Source organism: Apteryx mantelli, chromosome 16, assembly GCF_036417845.1.
Source record: "Apteryx mantelli isolate bAptMan1 chromosome 16, bAptMan1.hap1, whole genome shotgun sequence".
NCBI classification, from domain to species: domain Eukaryota; kingdom Metazoa; phylum Chordata; class Aves; order Apterygiformes; family Apterygidae; genus Apteryx; species Apteryx mantelli.
Genome location: NC_089993.1, coordinates 9,375,429 through 9,391,542, shown reverse-complemented (window position 1 = coordinate 9,391,542; position 16,114 = coordinate 9,375,429). Strand labels below are relative to the sequence as shown.

Genomic DNA, 16,114 nt, shown 5'->3' with positions numbered 1-16,114 from the left:
TTTCAGTAGGATTATAAAAGCTTTACAAAAACCCTACTAAGAGCTAGATTATTACAGATTGTGTTCTTGAGTTTTTTTCCTGTATATGAACTTTTTTTTTCTTTATATTTTTTTTTCTCCAGCAAACTACAGGAGTCAGAGGGCCTATTCCTGCGGGAAGTGTAGCTACTAGCGTACCTTTCTCCACCTCTTTGTTGGGGACATTGCCAGTTGGTGGAGGATTTGTTCCTTCACCTTCTCTTTCAGAAATCTTTTCACAGCCTTTGGCTTCTTCACTGGAAAATTTTTGCTCATCATTAAGCACCTTTTCAATCAGTGATCCAAAAAGAGGTAAGAAATGAGTCTTGAGTCATACATATTTATTTTTATATTTTGAGAGAGAATTGTGAATGAACCAGCTGACTTCTCTTTAACAAATGAGTTTTCACCACTACTCAGTAAAATTTAACATTTACATAAAATTTGTTTCATATTTTTTGAGAGTATTGATAATCCATGTTGGTTATAAACAACAACTTATAAATACAGCTGTTTACTTGGGGTCTGTGTAAGCAAATACCAGGCTCTGTCTGTTGGGTTTTCTGTGTTTTTTGTGCAAGTTATTTGTTTTAAGTTAAAAAGTATAAACAAGGAAACATGTTAACTTCATGGTCTTTTTAAAAACGAAGATATTCTGACAACTTAAACCATTTCTGTTAATTTGGCAATAAACAAGAATTCCAAAAGGCTTGTATGATTGCCTGCTCTGATAGATACCAGCATTACATATTCGTATTCAGACTTTAGGGACTATGATTGTATACTAAAATCAGGTATGTGAAATAACAAGAAATAGCCAGTGGACTGGAAAAGAACAGACAAGTTTTGTTTTAATCGTCAACAAAGCCTACTACAAAACAAAAGTAAAAGTAAAGGAATGCTCTTAACCCTCTTTCATCTCCTAGTTCTTGAAGATTAGGTATTGCTTATTTAGCTAAGCTTTTTGTACTGCGCAGGGCTTTTTATGTTGCCTCAGCATATGTCTGGGAAGCTACTGCTGATGTTAATCAGATGGTTATATTGAAGATTACCTAGTAATTTTTCAGCCCAGATGGGTATGAGGTGCTTTCATAATTAAAAAAAAAAAAAAAAAAAAAGCAAACAATACCTTTGCTGCTTGACAGAAAAACAAACCTTTGCTGCTTTTACTTTTGAGGAAGGATAAATAGTTTTGGAATAGGATGTTTTGGGAAAGTGAAATAACTACAACTTTTTTTTATTCCTTTAGATCTCTCAAGTTCAGTTTCTAGAGATGGTACACCAACACTTAACAGCAATAATTCTCCTTTGTTTGTAAGTATTTTTCATGTTTTCTTTCATATTGATAAATCTTTAATACCTTGATGGCTTAAAGTAGATCTTAATTTTTACGGAGGAAGTTTTTGTTTGTTTGTTTTAAAGCTGGCACTTTATCATTAAAATATGATTTTGGCATGGAAACGGTTGTACAGTAGCTCACAGCAACAGTGATTGAACACAGGGAAAAATAAAACGACTTATTGGAATTTTCAAAGGTTGTTTTAGATAGGCAAGCATTGACTACTGTTATAGCTACTTTTCCATTCTGAGGAACTTACTGTAAAATACTGTGGAAGCTTAAAATAACTCAGCTAGGACTAGATGAGATCTCTCTTATGATTTGAGTTCCAAGTGTGAGGAATCCTGGAGACCGTCTTAGTACAGGAAGAGGGCAGAGACTGCCTTGTGTCTGTCAGTCTGTCTGGTCTCTGTGTTTTGCAGCTATGCAGTGCATTTCCTGCAGACCGTGGCTCTGCTGGCTGTTGATTGCGTGGGGAAGGGTGGCATGAAGAATCGCATGCTCATGGGCCAGCTTCACAGCATGGAGTACTAGCCTCGCAACCGCTGTTCTTCTGCCTGTACCTGGTCTCTTAGTCTATGCTGGGGGATAAGGCTTTTGTAAAATCTTCATGACCCCTTTTTAGATAGGTAGTTCAGCTTGTATTTGGGATGTGAGTGTGTGTAGTTTTTCTTATGCTTTGAGGAATAATTTCAATAAATAAGTATTAATTGTAGAGAAATTAAAATGAGATTGATGGATCAAATAAAATATGTTTTCTTCCAACAGATGAATGGCCCCAGTAGCTTGTTTGGGTCTGAAAATTACATGGGAATTGCAGGTCAAACTAGAAATGACTTTTCAAATGTTTTTAGCAGTGCAACTGCTAATGCACCTATATCTTCAGCGCCTGCTGGAAGAAACCCATTAGAAGGCACACATGAGCTAAGGCAGGCCTGCCAGTTATGTTTTGTCAAAAAAGGTAAGGGGCTTTGGGACTCGCTTGGGTTCGTTATAAAAATTAATAACACATTTAAAATATTAGTGTTCATAATTTAAATACTGTTGGCTTATAAATAGTGTTCAATTCTGACTTGTTCTTAACAGATGTAGTATGATCTTATGATTAAAGAACTGGTAAAATGTTTCAGCCACTATTTTATCTTCTTCCTTCTTGTCTTTATTTCTTATCCTAATAGGTTCTCGATTCCTAAAACCACCACAAATCACTACATCCTTTCCCCAGCCTGTAGGTTTACTGTGTAAGGTCATTCACGTTCTGTATTCACTTTCCTCCCAACCCCCAGGGTACTGTGAAGATTGACACCTTTGCTCAAGACTAAAAAAACTTGCAATACCCACTCTGATTGGCCTTGGGGAATTGAACTGCAGTTCAAAGTACCTGGTAACCTTCACATCCCATCTGTTTTATTGTTCTTTCAAACTAATTCTAAATCATAATCATGAGGCTTCCAAACCTTAGTAATAATTAACTCCACTGTGTTGACTCAGAGGATCTTAACCTGTATTGGGGTTTAATATAACTAATCTTTTAGGTCTGAGCTGTTGCTGTTAAACAGAGCTGTATTCTAGAGGCAATAGCTATTATCAAGACTAATCTTAAAAATAAGCATTGTGTTTCAAGTTACAGGTATCATTGATTTAATTACAGTAATACACTACAACATGGTAACAGATACTTCTGAAGTATTTTATTGACACATTTAAGGGATGACTATTGTAGTTTTATGAACTTTAAAAATTATTTTTAAATTATTTTTACAAGAAAAATCAATGAAGTGATGTTTGAAAAAACCACAGAACACATTCTACTGAAAGCAGGAGCTATAAAGTGTTGGTGGAATCACTTAACATGTCCATATCTTGACTTTTTATATCAAAGCATCTGTTTATTCTGTTTCTTTGTATCTCTCAATGCCTTTGTGTCCCCTGCTTTTTCTACCTACTCCTGAAATTGTACTGTTGCATCGGCTTCCTGACTGGGGAGACCGGGTCACACTCTTGTGTTTGTAAGCCCTTAAGTAGCAAAATTCACTGAGCATTGATAATCTTCAAACTCGCTCCCTGATTTCTTCATTTTAGTGGTAATGTAATCTTCACTGTAGTATCGTCCTGAAAACAGAGTTTAAAGCTAGGTTCATTTTTGCTTCCAAAATCACAAAGTCCTGGGACTGGCATTTATATTTTTTTGATGTGTTTACTTTTTAGCTAGTATGTTTTGTTTCTGGACATAGTAACTGTTCTAATATAATAAGTTGAAGGTTAAGAGAGCCATTTACTGAACCTTGGAATTCATCTGCATTGACTTATTGTAAATGAGCAGTCTAAGTCTTAAAATAGTGTTAGGAAAACATATGCTTTGGCATTTGAAAAAACATACCAATTTGTTGCTGTGCAGAGGTACTTATAAGGCTTAAAAAAAAAAAAAAAAAAAAAGGAAAGAAAAAGAAAAGCAAACACCAAAATCACTTTTGTTTCTTGCCAAGACTGGTCCTATTGTAAGTATTCATAGTTTTCTCTGTTCTTCTCAACTTGGTTGTTAATGACTTTTGGCTCTTCAGACTTGCTGGTGCAAGTAAGAATTCTATATAGTGTGTTTGTGTATCTTGTCAGTGTGTGTATGGAAGTGTTAAGAGTATGCTGCAGTTTACATGATGATGATTAATTTTTTGTGATTGTTTCAGGTCCTAAATTATTGGATTACGCTTACCATCCCAGCTTAGAGCATAAATGTAAGAAGGATATTCTAATTGGCAGAATAAAGAACTCTGAAGATAAATCATGGAAAAAAATACGTCCAAGACCGACAAAAACACAATATGTGGGACCATATTATATATGCAAAGGTATGCATGTTATAGGTAGTATAATGTTAATGCCTATGCTCAAAGTAATATAGTTTACCTTTTTTACAGTGGAGCATAGAATGAGTTTTCTTGTTCATAGGAGGTGGGAGAGGAAGTTTACTTGGGTCATTCATATTTTCAGGGGCCATAAGGGGAGCCATAGTTTGGCTATTAATGTGATTATTTAGAGAACATGCACTGTACTTCTGTACTGTACTTCATCATATGTAACTTTGCTTCTTACTGCAGCATTTTTCCATCCCTACTTCTGTTTCATTTTACTGTATGACTCCTTACCGTCCCCATTTCCCTTCTTTTCCTACTAAGTATACATACAGTATTGATTACCAGGGAGAGGCATGTGAGTAGTTCCCTTCCTATTTCTGATGTTCCCCTGAAAGTTTTGGTGGGCCTATGTGACCCTGTTTGGCCAGCCAGGAGGGGAGACAGAATATAATGCTGGGAATTGGAGCCTGCTGTCTGACTACAGCAGGTCTGTGAGCATGAACCCACCTTCTCATTAGGAATTAGTGTATTCTGACCTGGAGATCTTCTGGGCTGTAGGCATATGTAGCATGGTTTTTCAGCTGCTTGTTGATTAAAGAAAGAACCACTCTGGCTGTGCTGTGTAGGCTTGGAGTATACTGTTGCCCTGGTAATAATGGATTTCTGGGCACTGAAGGGGGGGAAAAAAAAAAAAGGCATTCTTGTTGGACTTCTGCAGTAACAACCTCTGCTTGTGATGTAAGCAAGCTGACTGGTATATTAATTAACAACTATATCTAACTGTGTTTAAGAAAAGAGAATAGGTATTCTGGTTTCTCAGCATCGTTGGCTTAAAGTAGAAGAGGATGGTTGATGGAGATACACATCAGTCTTTTCTGAGGAGGTTTAAATATAAATCAAGTCATTTAGCTGAGGTTCTGCTTCTGTCTGCTACAGTTAGGTGGCCCATTTACAACAGATGTAGCTGCTTTATTAAAAATGTTTTAAATAGAGTTTGTAAAGGCTTTATTAAGATGGACTTCCAATAGAAACTGTATGAAAGCAATGTCAAGTTCAATGTTATCATTTTAGATGTTGCTGCTGAAGAAGAGTGCCGATATCCAGGCCATTGCACATTTGCATATTGCCAAGAAGAGATAGATGTATGGACACTGGAGCGCAAAGGAGCCTTTAGCCGAGAAGCGCTTTTTGGAGGAAATGGAAAGATCAATTTTACTGTATCCCGACTTCTTCAAGAACATCATGGATTATTTATGTTTCTTTGTGAGGTGCTGCTTTATTCTAATGTTACAATAAAAATGATAATAGATAATAAAATTACCTAATAAATGCTTTGGTTCATGACTAACCTGAAATACTGAATGGCATGTTTGATAATAACCTGACTAGCTTTAGAGTTACAGACTAGTTTAAGTCTCTGTTAGAACCCTCAAGGTGAGGTATATTTTTAAATGTATAAAATATATATTCTGTAATTACTTGTTTTTGTATTCCAGAAATGTTTTGATCACAAACCCAGAATAATAAGCAAAAGGAATAAGGATAATTCATCTTCTTGTTCTCACCCTGCTATGCATGACTTCGAAGATAACAAGTATGTCTGGTTAAATTTCAAATCAAAAGCAAAGGTTCAGGACATTTTTGAATATTGATTTTTAATTTCTTAACTGTTGATTAATTTCTTTTCCTTGCTAATAGACTGTTGTGCTTTGATAGTATTGATAAGACAAAGTTACTGGACAATGACTGTCCCATATAACCAAATTGAAAGTGAACTACATCTTTATCAATGCATTCAGGAATAGTGGTACTGACCCTCTTGGCTTGAATCCCCAGTGCCTTTAGTGTCACTTTGTTAATAGCTTATCTACCTGGTGAGCTGCATTGGTGTAATTACATATGTGGCATTAAATTAATATGTGATCCTAATGTCATAGGTGTGCTCTTTCTTCAGTCTGATCTGTTTATTTTGCTTTAGTTTGGACTAGTCCATTAAGAACAGGTTTACCTTAAATATGGCATCTCAAATAGACCGTATACCTTATTAATTTAATTGGTAAAAAGTAGTGTGCCGAAAGATCCTTTAATTATTCTTTGAGAGCTAAGAGAGACTTCATATTGCTAATACTGTTAAACAGATTTCAGAGGTTTAATAACTTCAATTTTTATATGACAGAAGCTTAGATTTTTATCTAATGTGAGCATTTTAATTGCTTTGTTCATATCCCACTTCCCTGTACTGAAGAAACAGTGCAGACATAACAGCAAGGCTGTTATTGTGATGAAGTTAAATCTGTCTTTAATGGTGATCTGCAAAAGAATGAGTATTTGTATTTGTAATTAGTGGAGAATCTATACTTAAAAATGGGACGTGATATGGTTTGCCTCTTGGAAAGAAAGAAAGATTGTATTTGGTGATGCTTTGCAGAAGAAGAACTTCTAGATTTCACAAGAATACTGATTTGTGATGTTTGCTTACTCAGCCTAGAAATGATATTTAAATGCCACTTCCTTTTGGAGAACATGTTTTCTGATTTTGAGAACAAAACTACAGTATGAATCTGTAGTGGTTACAGGATAGATGTTAGGGGCACTGTTGGAGAAGTCTGGAAGAATACATAAAATGGGGCAAGTAATGACATACTCTTTGAGTAGTAAATAGGGAAATACTGCAAATTCTTATGCTGAAACTTACCACATCAGGAGGAAGTTTAAGAGAGAATTTCATCATAGCAAGATTTGCCAAGATGACAGGCTTTCTTTAAACATGAAAAAAGAAAAAAATTAGTCTGAATCTGAAGTCTTCTCATTGAGCCTTTGGTGATGCAGGAGTTACAGAATAAGTTCCATGTCCTGGGTTATGTTCGCTTCATGAAATAGATAAGAATTTTCTCTTACAGCTTTAAATCTGGCCTCACTAAATTCTGCCCTGGGTACCTGTTATCTCACTTGACTTTGAACAAGGGGTGTGTGTGTGTGGGGGGGTGCACGTGTGTGTGCGTGTGCACATGCGTATGTCTGTGTATGTACTTGGAAAATGAAAGAAGAGGTTAAAGGTAGTTAGTGTTTATATTATTTTATATTTAATAATCTAGAATTAGTAGGCAGTATCCAAAATACCTTTAGAAACTCAGTTTTGATGGAAAAACATTGTAATGATTTATTATGCCAGTTAGTTTACCATTTTACGTTGTTGGCTGCTTCAGGCTGGTCATTGTATTGAAATGTAAATATTGAATTGGAAACATTTGTCTTAAAACTAAATGAGACTTTTGGGGGGTTAGGGAGAACAACTCGATTTTGTGCTGGGAGGTAGAGCTCAGTCTGAAAGATGAGAATGGCTGTGTAATATCCACACAACAGGATCCAGGATCATTAAGGGCATTGGAAAGTATGCGTATCTTATTTGAAAATTCAGATTTTTTAACATCATGCAGATATCTAACAGCTACTAACTTTGAGCATGATGAGTTTATTCTAGAAACCTCTTAATTTCCTAGGTGGTCAGCTTGTAAATTGTATATGAACAGAAGGTATGGTTATTCTATTGAGTAAAAAGCATTAAAAAAGCATTTGAATAATCTGGGATGAAGAATGGTTATTTTACATGTTTTTCCACACACGAACAAAGTTATTCTAAGGAACCTTTAAAATATCGACTCCTTTGAAACAGGTGCCTTGTCCACATTTTGCGAGAAACTATGGTGAAGTATTCCAAAATCCGGCCCTTTCAAGTTCGATGTCAACTTGACCTGTGCAGACATGAGGTGCATTATGGCTGCTTACGAGAGGATAAATGCTTTTATGCTCACAGTCTGGTAGAGCTTAACGTCTGGATAATGCAAAATGAAACAGGTATGTGTGTGGTAACACACTCTCTTATTCTTCATTATAATCCTGCTGCTTCTTCCTTGTCTCAACTCTGCTCTGAAACTGGTAACTTGTGATCAATAGAGTCACTTAGGATCTGCTGGAATCTTTTGTATAGCATGCCAAGTAAGCAGTCACTTAGCTATGATACCAGGTATTGAGTAAGGCTACTAGCTATTTAAAATTAGTGAAGTTATAATAATAAAAACTAGCAGAACAGCTCATCATGATCTGAAATTTTTCTTTAGAAATAAAACTAAGCCTTGAGCAGTTATTGAATTCATGTCTAACCAGATTTGTTTTTATTTTCAAACCTTCAAAGTTCAGAAGATCTGGATCCATTTCTTTTTCATAGATCACTGGAACGAAGGCTTGGAATATTTTATTTATACTATTGGTTCCCTCAGTTCCCAGTATAAGAATCCATAGCCCTTTCATAGTTAAAACCTTTCTTCTAGTTCACTGCTATTATGATATTCCTACATAGTGAATCAGATCAGAAATCCATCTGGTCTGGTACCCTGTCTCTCAAGAGTGTATATGTTTGGTCAACCTACATATTTTCCTGTGTCCCTTTACACAGGACTTTTAGACTGCTTTTTCCTATTCTTTTTTGTTGTTGTTGTTGGTTTCTTTGAGGATAACTTTTTTTTTTTTTAATTTCCTTTCTAGCTGATGTTTTTTGAACTATACTTCTCTGTACTTATTGACCTCCTCTGGTCACGAGTTCAAAACTATAATCTTTTTTGAGTTTGAGGCAAGTGGTGAATTGTTAGTAGTAAATAATTTGTAGCCCATATCAGTTGCTCATTCCTCCTACCTTGCTCTCTGAGAGCAGTACTAAGTAATCATGTTGGATCATTGTGATACGTGGAGAAAAAAGGGAAATGTGGGTAGTCTGAATGTGATACAGCGTTTATGGCATTTTTGCCCTTCTTACCTGTGATATATCCTCATATGTGTCTCTGAAGAACCAGCTCCATGTTGCTTCTGCATTCTGTCTAGATAGTTAAACAGGCGTACTAACACAGGATGTCACGTGGCCTTGACAGCTTTGAGTAAGAAAGTCGAATGTATCAACTGTTTCTTTGTTGGTTTCCTCTTTTGTCTCTCTGGGGCTGAGCCTTTAGAGGTCCCTGTGTGGAAGGAAAACAGCTACTTTCTGTCCCTCCCTGTTCCCCCTACAAAGCCAAGGATAGCAAATACTTATTCTATAATTTCTTGTTTAAAATAAGGGTTGGGTTCTCCAGCAAATTTGAATCGCCACAGAAGGCTTTTTTTATTTTAGGATATATGTGTGCTGCTCTCACACTTACCCAAACTCAATTAAGGCTCAGTCCAGGCTCTTTCAATGAGGCATCTTTTCTGAATCTAAGGTGTGGGAAGTAAAGGAATGCTACCTCAGGAAAGAAACGTTTTATCCAGCCCTCAAATCCAAACACAGAGGACAGTCTGTGTTTGTGTGGAATTACAGCAGTAAATGTTAGCATATGTGAGAGCACTGTATAGATCAGATAGGAGCCTTAGCCAAAACAGTTGTGAAGAATGGCTTTTCTGAAACAAGAACTAATTAATAGGGCTTGTTTGAGGTCGTTGTAAAGAAGACAGGGGCAATTTAGTACCTCATCATTGACTGGCATTTCGGATACTGCAGATAGTTTCTTCTGTGATCCAGAATTTATGTAGGCTTTCTGATGAGATCCTCATTAGAGGATTAGTACATTATCTTTAAATAAATACTCAAAGCAAGATTGCAGTTTGTTATTTGAGTGACCTGTACTTTAAAAACTATTTCATGTTTGCTTTTTAATGAGATGATGGGTGGGTATAGTATTTCTATTTTGGAGGCCCTCCTAAGGTTCTTCAGTTGCATGTGTGTGTTTATATAATTTTATTTGTGTGTGTATGTGTTTAATATGTGTGTTTTTATACACACACACACATACACACACATGTAATATGTAATAATATACAATATGTGATATAAAAAAGGTCTTGGAGCTTCAGTAGCACTCCTGCATGGCTGAAACTTCAGAATAGTCATAATTGCTCAAGAACTCTTTTCTGCTCCTTTGCAGGTATTTCACATGATACTATCGTTCAAGAATCAAAGAAATACTGGCAGAACATGGAAGCAAATGCACATGGATCACAGGTATTTTCATTTTGCCAAGTAACTAATTCTGTAGCTACTTTGGTGATAATTCTTTCTCTGTCTATGTATAGTGCAGCTTATTTTAGAAATTATTTACTTTTAATGATTTCTTCAAATGATCTCTTTCACTTTAACCTTTCTATATATTAATCATAGGCTTGCCCAACTTGTGCCAGAACGCCTGCTTTGCTTCTAAGCAATTTCTTTTTTACTTTGAAGTGATATTTAGGTTTTATATTCCACATATATCAGAATAAGCAAAGTCAGCTGCCACAGGGCATTAGTTATCTTTTCAGTATATGACTTTTTCTGATACTTGTTTAGTTTATGCATCATATCCATATTGTCACAGCTTCTGGGTAAATTCACCTAAATTAGAAATAAGTTAAATAAAAATGCATTCTTTAAGAAATGTCTAGTTTTTGAGATTACAAACTAAACTATTACAAGGTGGCATGTATTATAACATCTGCTTCCGGACATGTGTTGTGACTCTTATCTTAGGGGGTTATTCATGATTGTGTATGGATTTCTTTGCAGATACAAAATACCTTTTATTGTTGTTGTTATTTTTTTGGCTTAAGATCCTTGGGAACCAAATGAAATATGGATCACTTAATTTGAAGATGAAGTTTGTTTGTGGCCAGTGCTGGAGAAATGGTCAAGTTAATGAGCCAGACAGAAACAAAAAATATTGCAGTGCAAAAGCAAGACACCCGTAAGTAAGACTGAACAATTAAAATTTTGTCTTTTAGTCAGCCACTTAAATCTTCTTTTGGGAAATTTTATGTTACTGTCAAGGAAAGAGTCATAAGAGGAATTCAAAAAGCATATTGAAGCAGAACACAGTAAATCTCATTAAAATATGTTAACAACCGATCATAAGAAACACTTCTGTGGCAATTTAGGTATTTTTAATTACCAGTTATGGTAGAGTTTCTAATAAAATTCAGCTAAATCGCAAATAGATGGTGAATTCTTTGTAAAGATAACTTCCTCAACTTCCCTGGTCCTGCTTCTGTTTACACAGTATGTCTTTTGTCAGAAGTATTTTCTTGTGTTGAATGCATCCATTTCTATCTAGGTGGACCAAAGATCGCCGTGTGGTGCTAGTGATGTCTAATGAGCGGAAGAAGTGGATGACCATTCGTCCTCTTCCCACAAAGAAACAAGTGCCTCTGCAGTTTGATGTATGTTTACCTAAACATACACACACCCACAAAAGTGGGGTAACTGGAAAATACTAGTAATTGGGCTGGTTTCACCAATTTTGCAGAAATTCCCATGGGAGTTTGTGGGAATATTCTAAGGCTGAGCTCTGTAGAAGCACTATTAGCAAAGGACTGAGCTCACATTTTAGTAATGAAGTCCTTTGTCATCAGTGGAGGTTAATCTCTTTAAGTGATTAACTTAGATACAAATTTAGTTAAATTCTTAATATTTACAGTAAACATTACAGAAATAGTTTCAACATATCTGTGGTCCGGTAATCAGATAAGAGGCAAAAAGTATTCATGGTACTTGTTTCCAGCAGTTTATTTTTCATATACTGCAAGATTTGAGGGTTTTGTTTTTTTTAATAGACACTATTTTATATAATACACATGTCTGATGGGGGGATGGGGAAGCACTAGACAAGATTAAAAGTCATTTTCTACTATTACCCATTTTACTTTATATTCATAAGGAATATTTTTTAAATTCATGTTCCAGTTGTGCAATCATATTGCTTCAGGCAAGAAATGTCAGTATGATGGAAACTGCTCATTTGCTCACAGCCCTGAGGAGAGAGAGATGTGGACCTATATGAAGGAGAATAGCAGTAAGTAGAAGAATAAACATATTAAAGGCATGCTATGAATCTAACTGTTCTATTTTTCCTTCTTGCTTTTCAATACCTTTTTAATCAACTTTCTTTCACTGCATTCTGTAGCAAAACTTGCAGGCTTTTTTTTTTTTTTTTTTTTTTGATTTGAATAAGGCCAGACTGGGTATTCAAAACCAGCACTAAATAATAACTATGTAACAATGAAATAGTTTGTATCAATTTTGGGGGAAGGTCTTTGAAGTAGCATGTTGATCCATCCATCAAAATTGTTTGCTATTTATACTTCATGTTGCCATGTGCACACATTAAGATTCTCTTGTCAACGTATGGGGGCTGTTTGCAGAACACCCCTCTCACATGTATTTACTGTGAATGACTGTTTACTCTCTGTTGTTGATTTGTTATCCCATCAGGGAGTTACTGGGGAGAAGTAATGAAAAATCAGAAATAATAAATGCTGTAAATGATAGTGGCATGGTCTGCAAGAAAGCAGTCGAAATTTACCAAAAATTGTAGCACACAATATTTATAATAGCCCACAGAAATTCAGATATTAGTACATAGTGGCACAGCTGTTGCCTATACGTTGGGTGCCTGTTCATAAATATGTAATATTTTACTTTCCCCTAGATAGTCAGAAATGAGTCTTGGTAAGTAGCTAGAGATTCATATTGCTGTTAGCTATTGTCTCTGCACTGTGCAACTCTCTACAGTATGGCCTACCTTTTTATTCTTAAAATAGTTGAGGACTGAATTACGCTTGCAAACTCAGTCATTTATCTAGTATTCTCAGACTCTTGCCTTAATTGCTAATTACTTATTTTAGCTTCTGCTCTCATTAGTTCAAGACTTGGAGCAGTTGTATGACATATGGCTAAAAAGTCAAAAACCAGAAAAAGGAGATGATACAGCCACTCAGGCAAACAAAGAAAATGGGAAGCAAATTCACATGCCAACTGACTATGCTGAAGTTACAGTAAGTAACATAAGTATAATTCTAAATTCTTTTTTTTTTCTTTCTCAGTCAGTAACATACACTGCTGTGCTTACTCTCTTGGTGCTCCCTTTTGATCATAGGTAGCTACACTATATGCAAGCTTTAACTGACACACTGTAATGCAGTTCTGAATCCTCTGAAACCAGTGGAGCTCATAAACTTCAGCTGATTGTTTCAATAATATATCTGATTAGCTAAATAACGACTTACAGGCCAGCATAAAGAAAACATGTAAAGTGTATGAGGAGCAGTTCTGTGTTTGTACTATTGAATTCTCAATGCTTTGTTCTCAAACTCCCTGTAAAACAGGTGGATTTTCACTGCTGGATGTGTGGGAAGAACTGTAATAGTGAGAAACAATGGCAGGGTCACATTTCTTCTGAAAAGCATAAAGAGAAGGTTTTCCACACTGAGGACGATCAAAACTGCTGGCAGTATCGCTTTCCAACTGGATATTTTAGCATTTGTGATAGGTATGTAGTTTTAAAGATGATAACAATGCTGAAAAATTACAGTTCATAATGTAAATAATTACTGCAATTATTATTTTTGACACATCTAGTATGTCTTGCTTTACATGCATCTTCTAACAAGAAATGAAGTAATTAACAGTATTTTAACATGTACTATTAGAACTCAGGGAGTGACAAGCTGCCTAATTGTGGCACCATATGAATTGTCTGTGATGTTAGTAAAGGTTCATGGGCTTACTGCAGCTGGGCGAAACCTGGCCTAAAAAAGGATGGTATTGTTATTAAAAGTTTAGTGAAGTATCTGCATATTAATCACCTGTGGAATACAAGAACAGCACATAGTTGGACAGTATTACTGGAGCTTTAAGGCAGGTAGAAATTTTGTTAGCCAAAGTCAAGCCAAAGTTGTTAAAATCAAATCTTTGTTATTGGAAATGTAGTATGAAAATGTGGAAGGGAGCTCCTGAGAGCTGCTGGTTTTCCCCAGCAATGGTCATATATTTTGCCGTTTCCTTTAACTCTTAAATGCATCCTGTTTACCTGACTGCAGCAGATTTTCGGTAAATCTGTTGAAAGTCCTTTCCACTGTTGGAATCCTCTTGGAAGGCTAAAAAATTTGGAGTCTGCATTCTGGAGTTGGAGGTTCAGAACAGAAGCTTCAGTTTGCTGGTTCAGTTGCCTTCTTTCTTCAATATCAAGTTAAAGATTTTGAATACCTTGGAGATCTTGAGTGATTGCACAGCATATAAAGGAAGTTATTTTTTGTTTGCAGTCTTTGCATGGAAGTTTATATGCCCTTTTTACTGAATTTTTAATAACATCTTAAATGTATTAGATGTTTTGAATACTAACAGACCTCAGCTATGCAGTAGAAAGTGAATACAAACTGGTACGCTTATCACTTAATACAAGAATATTAGGATAAATTAGATGCGTTACACTTGAACAGTTTAAAAACAAATTTAATTAATGAAAGGAAATTAATTATTTGGGCTTCTTAACAAAGTGTTTCTTTAGCTTAGTGAATTAAATGTTAAGGTATTCCTTTAACTGATAAAGCAAATAATTTGACCTGATAAAAGGTGTCAAGCATAAATAACTCTGTAAAGTAGGAGCATGAAGAACAGAAATACAAGTGCCATCTTTTCTCCTTTGCCTGTGCTTTTCTTTCATAGCTGTTAAGTGTTATCAAAATGCTAAACAGAGTTAGTATGATCTTACTTAAAAAGTAAGTATTATTCCAGTTACTTTTCTGTGTCTTTAATAATATTTCAGTGATTTGAAAAACATGATCAGCAGGAAACACCTAGATACAACAGTTGTCAGGATAATTCTGTAAGAACACTATCTGAAATCTGTTTTAACAGATATATGGCTGGTACTTGTACTGAAGGAAACAACTGTAAATTTGCCCATGGAAATGCCGAGCTCCATGAGTGGGAAGAACGAAGACAAGTTTTAAGAATGAAACTCAGCAAAGCAAGAAAAGACCACTTGATTGCTCCCAGTGATAATGACTTTGGAAAATATAGTTTTTTGTTTAAAGATTTAAACTAATACTGAGATGGCACATACATGTTACCAGCTGGAAGCATAAACCAGAAAATTTGACAATAATCAAAAGCATGTGACAGAAAAGCTGCAGGTTTTCTGCTTTTATTGGCATATATTGTTCCTCCTGGACAGCAAAATATAGTAGATTTAGGGGGATTGAGCAGACCTGTCTGTGCTCTCATGAAACAGAATGGTGATTAAAAAAAAATCTGAAGTATTACATGCTTATTCACCTTCTGTTGGACAGAAAGTTAGGAAATAGAAGGGGGGAAGAGAGGTTATAATGTCTAGGAAGCCCCCCTAGTATCAGTTCTTCAGTTGAAAAACTTTAAGGTATTAAGGTATTAAAAACAGAGTGTCTTGGGCTAAGAAGAAAATGATGGATGAAAATTCTTCAGATGTTTTAATGGAGAGGATTTGTTTAAAACAAAGTTTGCTACTTATCTATATGTAGGTTGCTAAAAAGGATTTTCTTATTAAAGATTTTAAGCAAAATAACCATTTAACTACAATATATGTTGAATGGGTATTTTTTTCTCTATTTGTATGTTTCAATATAATTTACTGAAAAAGGATCTTGGGAGGAAAAACATAATTTTTGAAAATCAAGTAGTTAAAATTCTGTTTCTTGGTCTTTGCTGTTTAAATGATGATTTTGAAAGATTACACTTGTATGTCAGTATTGTGTATCGTATGGACTAATGTTGCCTGTAATAAAGAGAACTTTACATAAAGCTGTTTTCTGCATGTAGCCTCTCAGGATTGAGATTTCGTAAAAAAAAAAAAAAAGAAAAAAAAAAACACCACTATGAAACCTATTAGCAAAAGCTTGAGCATTTATAGCTAAACATTTAATATGTTGGTATTTATATGTCCAGCTGCTCATCTACTGTTTTCTGTATTGTCACTTGCTCTTTCGACTGCTCTGGTCACTAAGGTGACAGGAAGGGCCCGCCGCCTCGTGAAGCAGGCGAGCGCCGGGGAGCTGCGTGGCCCTGGGACGCGCTCGCAGCCCCGCCGCAGGGGAG

The 16,114-nt window shown here is 35.6% G+C and overlaps 1 protein-coding gene across 2 annotated transcripts in view; it reads left to right on the top strand.

Moving 5' to 3' along the window:
- The window catches only part of ZC3H7A (zinc finger CCCH-type containing 7A), a 30,659-nt gene extending 14,839 nt beyond the window's left edge, over positions 1 to 15,820 (top strand). The window contains exons 10-23 of one of the 2 annotated variants that reach the window (XM_067306717.1): positions 123 to 330; positions 1,268 to 1,332; positions 2,126 to 2,318; positions 4,042 to 4,203; positions 5,281 to 5,477; positions 5,706 to 5,803; positions 7,883 to 8,064; positions 10,158 to 10,234; positions 10,819 to 10,952; positions 11,319 to 11,424; positions 11,948 to 12,056; positions 12,905 to 13,038; positions 13,369 to 13,532; positions 14,900 to 15,820. In XM_067306717.1, the coding sequence (XP_067162818.1) occupies positions 123 to 330; positions 1,268 to 1,332; positions 2,126 to 2,318; positions 4,042 to 4,203; positions 5,281 to 5,477; positions 5,706 to 5,803; positions 7,883 to 8,064; positions 10,158 to 10,234; positions 10,819 to 10,952; positions 11,319 to 11,424; positions 11,948 to 12,056; positions 12,905 to 13,038; positions 13,369 to 13,532; positions 14,900 to 15,089 (2,019 nt within the window). In that variant the 3' untranslated portion in view covers positions 15,090 to 15,820. Of the gene's footprint in view, positions 1 to 122; positions 331 to 1,267; positions 1,333 to 2,125; positions 2,319 to 4,041; positions 4,204 to 5,280; positions 5,478 to 5,705; positions 5,804 to 7,882; positions 8,065 to 10,157; positions 10,235 to 10,818; positions 10,953 to 11,318; positions 11,425 to 11,947; positions 12,057 to 12,904; positions 13,039 to 13,368; positions 13,533 to 14,807 lie in introns of both variants that reach the window. The other variant, XM_067306718.1, reaches the window with a different exon arrangement.
- The last annotated feature ends 294 nt before the right edge of the window (positions 15,821 to 16,114 follow it).